General features: G+C 52.3%; 1 protein-coding gene across 3 annotated transcripts in view; it reads right to left on the minus strand.

Annotated features, from left to right (window-relative positions):
• RNF213 (ring finger protein 213) overlaps nucleotides 1-10,279 on the minus strand; it is a 117,441-nt gene that overhangs the window by 50,064 nt on the left and 57,098 nt on the right. For all 3 annotated transcript variants that reach the window (XM_032241418.1, XM_032241417.1, XM_032241419.1), the window contains 7 exons: nucleotides 9,123-9,288; nucleotides 6,680-6,897; nucleotides 5,053-5,193; nucleotides 4,782-4,946; nucleotides 1,914-3,069; nucleotides 825-1,018; nucleotides 178-336 (listed from right to left, as the gene is read on the minus strand). In XM_032241418.1, coding sequence (XP_032097309.1) covers nucleotides 178-336; nucleotides 825-1,018; nucleotides 1,914-3,069; nucleotides 4,782-4,946; nucleotides 5,053-5,193; nucleotides 6,680-6,897; nucleotides 9,123-9,288 — 2,199 coding nt within the window. The remainder of the gene's footprint in view (nucleotides 1-177; nucleotides 337-824; nucleotides 1,019-1,913; nucleotides 3,070-4,781; nucleotides 4,947-5,052; nucleotides 5,194-6,679; nucleotides 6,898-9,122; nucleotides 9,289-10,279) is intronic.

The following is a 10,279-nucleotide window of genomic DNA, read 5'->3' on the forward strand; positions in this document are numbered from 1 at the left end:
AAAAAAAAAAAAAAAAAAAAAAAAAAAGCTGGGCTTCTCTTTACTAACACTGCACTCAGCTGCTGCTGTAAGGAAGGCAAAGGTGTGGAGTCACCTAAACACATCGCTCTACTTCATTAAGACCGGAAGGACCCCAAGACCCTCCCATACCATGTGAAAACACCCCACGGTACCAACCAGCGCTGAAGGCTTCCTGGACGGCGCTGAAGTCCTCCTTTCCAGGATTTCAATGATGTACAAATGGCAGGGGCTCCGAAGCCACATTTTCCCATTTATATCCATTAGGTATTGTAAAATGAGAAGCTTGAAAAGAAACACCCAAATTCCAGTCTGCACCTAAAGACAGAACAGCACGAGACATAAACACACCACAGCCGGTGAGCTCTCCCAACTCCAAAAACCCCTCAGTTTGCTCTTTGTCACGAGATCTTGACGACCAGCATCAACGTTTCAGCCGGCAAGACCCACGACTCCGAGGGCAGTTCCATAGGATCCTGCGATTTGCCTGTGCCTTTTCTGTCCTCAGATACACAAACACGCCGTTTTACAATGGCCTCTGGTATTCAGTACAGCCACACGCGCTGCAGGTTCGCGGCCCAGGAGCAACAGCGTGTAGCACGAAGCCTGTGTGTGCAGCAGACGCTATGCCCAGGTTGGCGTAAGCACACACCAAGACATTCACACAAGGAGGAAACTGCCTGACAACACGCTTCTCACACCACATTCCCTCATAGGACTGTGCGTGTGGAAAGAAGGAATTCTCTATAAGGTGAGGGACTATGTCTTTCCTGATGTGGCCACTGCTGGCACTCAAGGGCCCTTACCGAGGAGGTCACGTCCAGGTGAAAGAGCATGGGGACCTTCTGATATTGCACATCCAGGAAGGGCAGGAGGGCGCCCAGGACTTGGCTCTCATCCACCTGAGGGTCGATCAGTCGAATGGTTTTCAGAGGCACATTTTCCCTGTGTAACTGCATCTTCATTTTCTCATGCAGCCTCTTCACATAGAGAGACTTTCCTGTAACATTAAAATATAGAAATTAGGCCTGGGTGCGGTCGCTCACACTTGTAATCCCAGCACTTTGGGAGGCTGAGGCGGGTGGATCATGAGGTCTGGAGTTTGAAACCAGGGTGGCCAACACGGTGAAATCTCATCCCTGCTAAAAATACAAAAAATTAGCCAGGCATGGTAGTGGGGATCTATAATTCCAGCTACTCAGAAGGCTGAGGCAGGAGAATCGTTTGAACCCAGGAGGTGGAGGATATAGTGAGCTGAGATCGCACCACTGCACTCCCGCCTGGGCGACAGAGCAAGACTGTGTCTCAAAATATATATATACATATAGAAATGAGGTCCCAGGATGGGCCCAGTGGCTCACGCCTGTAATCCCAGCACTTTGGGAGGCCGAGACGGGTGGATCACAAGGTCAGGAGTTCAAGACCAGCCTGGCCAACATGGTGAAACCCTGTCTCTACTAAAAATACAAAAATTAGCTGGGTGTGGTGGCAGACACCTGTAATCCCAGCTACTCAGGATGCTGGGGCAGGAGAATCACTTGAACCCAGAACACGGAGGTTGCAGTGAGCTGAGATTGTGCCACTGTAGTCCAGCCTGGGTGACAGAGTGAGATTCCACCTCAAAAAAAAATAATAATAATAAGTAAACTGCAGAGATCTTTGCCAAGAGGAGGAAGGGAATGCGGCTCTCAGAGAGTGCCCAGTATGGGTGACCAGGTGATCAGGGTGCCCGGTTCTGGCAGAGACCCTGATTGACATCCACAGATGAGTCACACCCTCCCTGAGCCTCAGTTTCTCCATCCGCAGACAGGCTTCCTCTGCTGGAGGGGGAAGGGCCCTGGGTAGTCCCTGGGAGATGGGGCCCACCCACTGCACCCACCCCACCACTCTCTTACCAACACCTGCTCGCTCCGAGGCCACGATCCCAACACACAGCCGGTCCTTGAACACGGCCGCCGCCGACAGGGTCTGCTCCGGGACACGGTAGTGACGTGCCAGGTAGGCCTGGATGGCCTCGAGGGGTTCCTGGGGGGTGACGAGGACCTTGTGCTGGCTGAAGGCTGAGGGGAGGTAGCAGTGCTCTCCGTCAGCGTCGCAGACCATCACGAGCTGGTAGTCCTGCCGGTGCCGCTGGGTGCACAGTTTCTGGAAGAGTTCCTCCGCCTGGCGCGCCACCTCGTAGCTCAGCTGATCGGCAAACAGCAGGCTGTAGATCTTATTCCCGCCGGAGCCCGGGGTCAGGCAGCGGCGCAGCAGCAGCGCCACCTCCTCGAAGGTGGTTGCCGGGGTGCAGAGCAGCACCTCGTCGTAGGTGGGCAGGGGCTGGCTCCGGGTTTGCATGTAGATGGCCAGGGCGGCTGGCAACACTTCCGAGTGGCCGCAGACGACGAGGTTGGGCTGGCCGACCTGCAGGCCTCTCGGGAGAACGCGCTCCACGGGAGGCCCGCCCATCCCTGCCAGGTGAGCCAGACAGTGGCCAAGGGCCTCCAGGTCAAAGCAGTCAGGCAGGAAGGCAGGAAGGCACCCCATGAACTGCTCCATGATGACCTTCACCTTGTCCACCAGGCGGGACTCAGAGAAGAGCATCAGCGGGAGCTCTTCCATCACTGTCCTCACGTAGCGCCTGACAGCCTGACTCTCGCACCCCACAGAGGCCTTCAAGACATCCCTCAGCGTGCAGTGGCTTTTGATGAAGGACAGCATCGTGAGGGCAGCGTCGCTGGGGGTCTGCTTCCTGAGCTCGGTGCTCAGGTAAACCAGCTGCTCCGCCGTGTAGAAGTTGAGGTAAAAGTGCTCCATGCGCTTCTGGGTCACGAATCTCTTCCACCTGTCAAGGCAGCGCTCCATCTGCCTGCAGACCGCTTCCAGCACCTCGGTGACATCTCCACGCTCCTCAAGCTCCGTTACCAGCTCCAAGCCAAAGTCCATCAGGAGGGACACATGCTGGTTGGGGGAGCAGTAGACCCTGGCGATCCAGGTCTGGAACAGCATATTCCCAGCACAGCGCAGGTCGATGAAGGCCTTGCTGAGCCTCTGCACACTGCAGAAGACCTGGAGACGCAGAGCCGTGAGGTCAGCTCACAGAGCCAGGCGAGAACCACTCTGTCCACGGGCCCACTCAAGACCTGCACTCACAAGGCCTCCCTCCTCATCTACACGATCCACCTGAGAGGACAGCGCTCTTATCAGGAAAAGAGTCATTGTAGAGACAAAAGGTATTATTTGTATTGTTTTTCTTTTATTTTTTTTTAGATGGAGTCTCGCTCTGTTACCCAGGCTGGAGTGCAGTGGTGTGATCTCGGCTCACTGCAACCTCCGCCTCCCGGGTTCAAGTCATTCTCCTGCCTCAGCCTCCTGAGTAGCTAAGAATACAGGTGCCTGCCACCACACCCAGCTAATTTTTGTATTTTTAGTAGAGACCGAGTTTCACCATATCGGCCAGGCTGGTCTCGAACTCCTGACCTCAAGTGATACGCTTGCCTAGGCCTCCCTAAGTGCTGGGATTACAGGCGTGAGCCACTGCGCCTAGGCTGTTTTAATTTTTTTTTTTTTTTTTTTCCTTTTTTTTGGGGAAAAAAAAAAAAAAAAAACCTTTATAGTTTTCGAGAGTGTGTCTCCCTATGTTGCTCAGGCTAGTCATGAGCTCCTGGGCTGAAGTGATCCTCCCCCCTTGGCCTCCCAAAGTGCTGGCATGACAGCTGTGAGCCACCACGCCCAGCAGAGATAAAGGATATCATCTGTAAAGTACAAATCAACTTTACAGAACGAACCATAATAAAATTGAGAGATTATTACATAAACTGGTACACCATTCTCAGTATGATTGCTTCTGTTTTGTCCATCTCAATCTTAGTTATGTGGATTCTTGCTGATTTACAGAGTCGGTAAAGCAATTTAAGTGTCTTTCTGAGGGCTATCTGCTGAGTGACCAACCTCCTCAGTGCAGTGAGAAAGACAAGGAAAAAAAAAAAAAAGAGAGAAAGATAATTAAAAAAAATTAAAACAGCCTGGGCGCCGTGGCTCATGCCTGTAATCCCAGCACTTTGGGAGGCCGAGGCAGGTGGATCACTTGAGGTCAGGAGTTTGAGACAGGCTTCCAGCTTGCAGCGTTCACCCTACGCACCGCAAGGAGGGATGCTAACCCAGGGTCCTGCCTGCCTCAAGGCCTCTCTCTAGGGATGCGGACTGGAGTTCCGTGTGCCGACTCTACTCTCCACAGGCGTTAAGTGCAAAGCCCTTCTTATCAGTCAAATCCCAAGTCAAACCCTTTACTGTTTTCTTGGGGGTGCACAGGCCTAAAGGACAAGATGGAACCATCAGCTGATCACTGCTGCAAAGACGATCCTCACCTCCCGAAAACCCTCCACTCCACACTGCGGCAAAGACGATCCTCACCTCCCGAAAACCCTCCACTCCGCACTGCTGCAAAGATGAGCCTCACCTCCCGAAAACCCTCCACTCCACACTGCTGCAAAGACGATCCTCACCTCCCGAAAACCCTGCACTCCACACTGCGGCAAAGATGAGCCTCACCTCCCGAAACCTCTCCACTCCCCACTGCGGCAAAGACGATCCTCACCTCCCGAAACCCCTCCACTCCGCACTGCTGCAAAGACGATCCTCACCTCCAGAAAACCCTCCACTCGGCACTGCGGCAAAGACGATCCTCACCTCCTGAAATCTCTCCACTCCACACTGCGGCAAAGACGATCCTCACCTCCCGAAACCCCTCCACTCTGCACTGTGGCAAAGACGATCCTCACCTCCTGAAACCTCTCCACTGCTGCGTTGTTGTGATCCTTCTTGCCAGACATCAGCATCAGCTTGTTCAAAAGCTCCTTCAGCTCCTCTAAAGAGTACTTTCGCGACTCCTCGTGGCTGCTGGGGCCCTCGGGAAGGACCAAGTGCAGAACTGTGTCTGGGGAAATCTGTGAAGGGCACAGGTCAGAGGTTACTCTCCTGGCGGCAGGAGCCCTGAACTGGCCGCTGCCTGCAGATGGCCCACAGCTGCACCTAGGGTCGGGGACCGCTCACCTTCTGGTCACCTTTGGGTGCCTGGATCACGTAGATGCCTCTTTTGTTGATGGCCGTGGCCAGGGTCAGGGATGAGAGCTCCACAGACCCATGACTCTCCTTCACATTCTTCAGCCACTCCAAGTTCCTGGCAGAGTCATACTGCGGGGACAGAAGGAGAGAACACGGGCCAGAGTTGGAATGAGCGTCTTCCCCCTCCCTCCTGCGGTCTGCCTCTGGCCTCTGCCTCACTGCGCAGCCTTCTCCCCACGCTTCCGCAGGGCTCTGGACACAATCACCCACGCAGTGCCCCAACCGGACCAGGTGTCACTTGATGTGATCTGTAGCTCATGGCCGCTTTGTATGCCGGCTGTTCACTCATGTTTCCTCCAGTGCCTGGGGCCCCGGCTGGCACACAGGGCACATGGCTTCTGTTTGCGGAGGAGTGGAAGGGAATCAGCAGCTCCCTGCCTGGCCCTCCACCAGACGCCATCACTCTGCCGGTCCCCAGTGCAGAGGACCCTCTGGGAGTAACGCTGGAAGCAATGGCTGTGGAGCCCCAAGTCCTCAGCATCCTTCTGCGGCCCCCAAGTACAATCAGAGGCGCTCAGGACAGATCACAACAGAGGCTTTTGTTTGGAAACTGCTGAGTTTCTAGCAGAAAAATGAAGACAGCTTTACCTGCCCTTCCACATGTCATTTCCTCCTCTACCCACATGCGGACCAGCCGTCCTGAGGGTGGCCCAGTATCTAGTGAAGCTGTGTAAGTCAATTCAGACCCCGCGACAGGTCATTTACTTAAATTCAAATGTTAATTTTTTTCTTTTCTGTTTTGAGACAGTCTTGCTCTGCTGCCCAGGCTGGCATACAATGGTGCGATCTCAGCTCACTGCTACCTCCACCTCCGGGGTTCAACTGATTCTCCTGTCTCAGCCTCCGGAGTAGCTGGTATATTTACAGGTGGGCACTACCATGCCTGGCTAAATTTTAAATGTTTACATTTTTCTGATAAAAAATTATATCAACTATGGAAAATAACACAAAACAACAGAATAAAATGACAACTGCAACCATTCAAAGAAAACTGGCAACATGTTGTTAGCATATTTCCTTTGTCTGTTTTGCACCTCAGAGATTACTATGTGTCACGTCATTTTGTAGCCCCATTTCTAAGTAACAAGATGGAGAATTTCCATTTATGAAGAAAGCTTTTTTTTTTTGAGACAAGAGTCTTGCTCTGTCGCCAGGCTGGAGTGCAGTGGCGCAATCTTGGCTCACTGCAACCTCCGCCTCCTGGATAAAAGCGATTCTTCCGCCTCAGCCTCCCGAGTAGCTGGGACTACAGGCGTGCGCCACCATGCCCAGCTAATTTTTTTGTATTTTTAGTAGAGACAGGGTTTCACCATGTTGGCCAGGATGGTCTCGATCTCTTGACCTCATGATCCGCCTGCCTCGGCCTCCCACAGTACTGGGATTACAGGCATGAGCCACGGTGCCCAGCCCCTGAAGAAAGCTTTTTAAATCTCATTGTAGATGGCTGTGTGCAAACCTGCCGTACAGGAGTGCCACCATTTGCAGTCACTCCGCTGATGTTGCTAAGCAATGCTCTATTCAACATAATCTGCATTAGAGCCAGAATAGGACTCACCAGTTTCCTGGGCAGGTGCTGGTCATTGTCCAGAGCCTTCCACAGATCTTTCAGATGCTTCATGAATCTATTGAAGCCCACCCTGGGGTCCAGCTTATACAGCAGGGATGCGTAGCCCTGCACGGCGTCGTGGAAGCAGGCCACCCGGTCCACGTCAATGTCGTTCTCCCCTGCTGAGATGGAGGCCAGGTCCACAAACACCTTCAGCTCATTGATGCCTGGGGAAGAGAAGAGGGGAGGTCAGCGTGGGACTACTCCGTGATGGCACAAGACTCGGTCTCAGGCAATAATCCTTCCTGAAGCTGAAATAGATAGTTAGATAGTTCATGTTTTTTTGTTTTTTGTTTTTTTGAGACAGAGTGTGGCTCTTGTTGCCCAGGCTAGAGTGCATGGCGCAATCTCAGCTCACCGCAACCTCCACCTCCCAGTTCAAGTGATTCTCCTGCCTCAGCCTCCCGAGTAGTGGGATTACAGGCATGCAGCACCACACATGGCTAATTTTTGTATTTTTAGTAGAGGCAGAGTTTCTCCAAATTGGTCAGGTTGGTCTCGAGCTCCTGACCTCAGGTGATCCGTCTGCTTTGGCCAGCCAAAGTGCTAGGATTACAGGTCTGAGCTACCACACACCCGGCCAGTTCATGAATTTTTAACGTTCTGTCCACTTTCTGCTTTCAGTAAGAGTCTAAAACACCCAATCTTTTGTAGTGTTTTTTCTTTTTTTTTTTAGACAGAGTGTCTCTCTCTGTTGCCCAGGCTGGAGGGCAATGATGCAATCTCGGCTTACTGCAACCTCCACCTTCCAGTTCAAGCAATTCTCCTGCCTCAGCCTCCCGTGTAGCTGGGATTACAGGCACCTGCCACCACACCCACCTAATTTTTTATATTTTCAGTAGAGATGGGGTTTCTCCATGATGGCCAGGCTGGGCTAACTCCTGACCTCGTGATCCACCTGCCTCGGCCTCCCAAAGTACTGGTATTATTGCCAGCGTGAGCCACCACGCCCAGCCTGTAACGTATGTTAATACAACTAAACAACATCTCGCTGTTCCCGAGCAACTTCAGTGCCCCAGGCACTGTACCCCGCTTGTGTGTGCCTTGTTTCCTTCAATCCACACAGCATTACCACTTACACAAAAAGAAACCGAGGCTCAGCTGTAAACCGTGTGTTCACAATTAGCTATGAAACACTCAGACCTTGCCCTTCAGATGAATTACTCATCGAAGGATGTGTATCAGTGTAGACCGAGAAGTCCACTGTTGAAAGCAGCAGTGCTCCCAAGACAGCCAGCACCTGCCACCCGCCAGGCAGCGGCCCCAGGCCCCCAGCACACCTGCACCGCTGCCTGTGCCTCTCCTGCCTCCTCTGCCACTTTCTTACCTCTCCCACCCTCCTCCAAAGCAACTCTGCCAATGACATCTTAGCTGCAAAGCTAGAGAGGCTGTCAAGAAATACACAGCCTCGATGGAGGGGTTGTGACAAACATCTGTGCAGCCAGGCATGGCGGCTCACACCTATAATCCCAGCACTTTGGGAGGCCGAGGCAGGTGGATCACCTGAGGTCAGGAGCTCGAGACCAGACTGGCCAACATGGTGAAACCCCATCTCTACTAAAAACACAAAAAATTAGCTGGGTGTAGTGGTGGGTGCCTGGAATTTCAGCTACTCTGGAGGGTGAAGCAGGAGAGTCACTTGAACCCAGGAAGCGGAGGTTGCAGTGATCACATTCGCGCCACTGCACTCCAGCCTGGGCAACAAGAGGGAAACTCCATCTACAAAAAAAAAAAAAACACACACACACACACACACACACACACAAACTCTGTGGGCAAGAGCTCTCCTTGTCCGCCAATAAAAATCTACTGGAAGAAAAAGGGGGCGAGATTTTAAGGAAAAAGATCCCGAGCGATTTACAGCAAGCATCTGAAGTGGGAGGGCACAGCAAGGTGAGTAGCTTTCACACCAGCACGTGGGAAATACTGTAGCTATGTGAACTCTATGAGCAGTACCCATCTGTGGCTGGGCACTGTGGCTCACGCCTGTAATCCCGGCCCTTTGGGAGGCCGAGGTGGGCAGATCGCCAGAGGTCAGGTGTTCCAGACCAGCCTGACCAACATGGAGAAACCCCATCTCTACTAAAAGTACAAAATTAATTAGCGGGGCATGGTGATGCATGCTTGTGATCTCAGCTACTTGGGAGGCTGAGCAGAATTGCTTGAACCCAGGAGATGGAGGTTGTGGAGAGCCGAGATTGTATCATTGCATCCAGCCTGGGGGACAAGAGTGAAACTCCATCTCAAAAAAAAAAAAAGAATACAGGCAATGTCTTTCTGCCCTTCACATAGCACTCGGCAAAAGGGAGGTATTTCCTAAGAGTTTAGGAAAGCCGCACAGTGCGCCATCTGAAAACTGCCTCCAGGCTTCTGGGCAACCCCAAAGATTTACCTCCAAGAGCCTCCCGGACCCAGCAGATGAACTCCTTTCTCAGGGACAGAGCCTCAAGCGCCTCACACCGGGCCTCACTGATGTCCTGGAGCAGCTTTTTGGCCTGGATGAGCTCCTGGTTGATCTGGTCCAGTGTTTCATGGCGAAAGTTCTTGAAGTTATCAGTCTGCAAGGAAGAGCTCTACTGTGGACTGGAGCTCATTCAGCAGAAGCCCAGAGTCTCCAAGCCGCAAGCATCCACCATCCCACCCCGCCTTAATTCCTGGATCTGCTGCTGCTGTGGCAACAGGCAGGCCAGGCTCTTACTGCTGAATTGGATGATCTAATCCCCACCACTGTTTCTCCCTGATGGAGAGTAACCGTGATTCCTGGGAACCTGACATTCTGCTTGGTGTTCAAGGCCCAGAGCAGCTGCTTCCTTAAGGACCTGCACCAGAGTTCAAGTATAAGTGGGTGTGATTCCAGATTTTTTTTTTTTTTTTTTGAGACTGGATCTCGCTCTGTCTCCCAGGCTGGAGTACAGTGGCATGATCTCAGCTTATTACAACCTCAGCCTCCCTGGTTGAAGCAATTCTCCTGCCTCAGCCTCCTGAGTAGCTGAGGTTATAGGCGCGTGCCACCACACCTGGCTAATTTTTGTATTTTCAGTAGAGACGGGTTTCGCCATGTTGGTCAGACTGGTCTCCAACTCCTGACCTCCTCAGCCTCCTAGGAATGAGCCACTGCACCTGGCCGTGATTCCAGATTTTATGCTAATTTCTAATCAATATCCCTGTCTATAATATACTATAGGCATATATACCTTACAAATGCTCACCTAAAAACATAGGAAGCGGCCAGGCACAGTGGCTCAGGCCTGTAATCCCAGCACTTTGGGAGGCCGAGGCGGGCAGATCACCTGAGGTCAGGAGTTCAAGACCAGTCTGGCCAAGCCAACATGGTGAAACCCCATCTCCACTAAAAATACAAAAATTAGCCATGTGAGGTGGCATGTGCCTGTAGTCCCAGCTACTCAGGAGGCTGAGACAGGAGAATCGCTTGAACCTGGGAGGCAGAGGTTGCAGTGAGCAGAGGTCGTGCCACTGCACTCCAGCCTGGGCGACAGAGTAAGACTCTGTCTCCTCAAAAAAAAAAAACAAAAAAAAACAAAAAAAAAA

This window comes from Sapajus apella, unplaced genomic scaffold, assembly GCF_009761245.1.
Source record: "Sapajus apella isolate SASKATOON/1434 unplaced genomic scaffold, GSC_monkey_1.0 scaffold48, whole genome shotgun sequence".
Classification (NCBI taxonomy): Eukaryota; Metazoa; Chordata; class Mammalia; order Primates; family Cebidae; genus Sapajus; species Sapajus apella.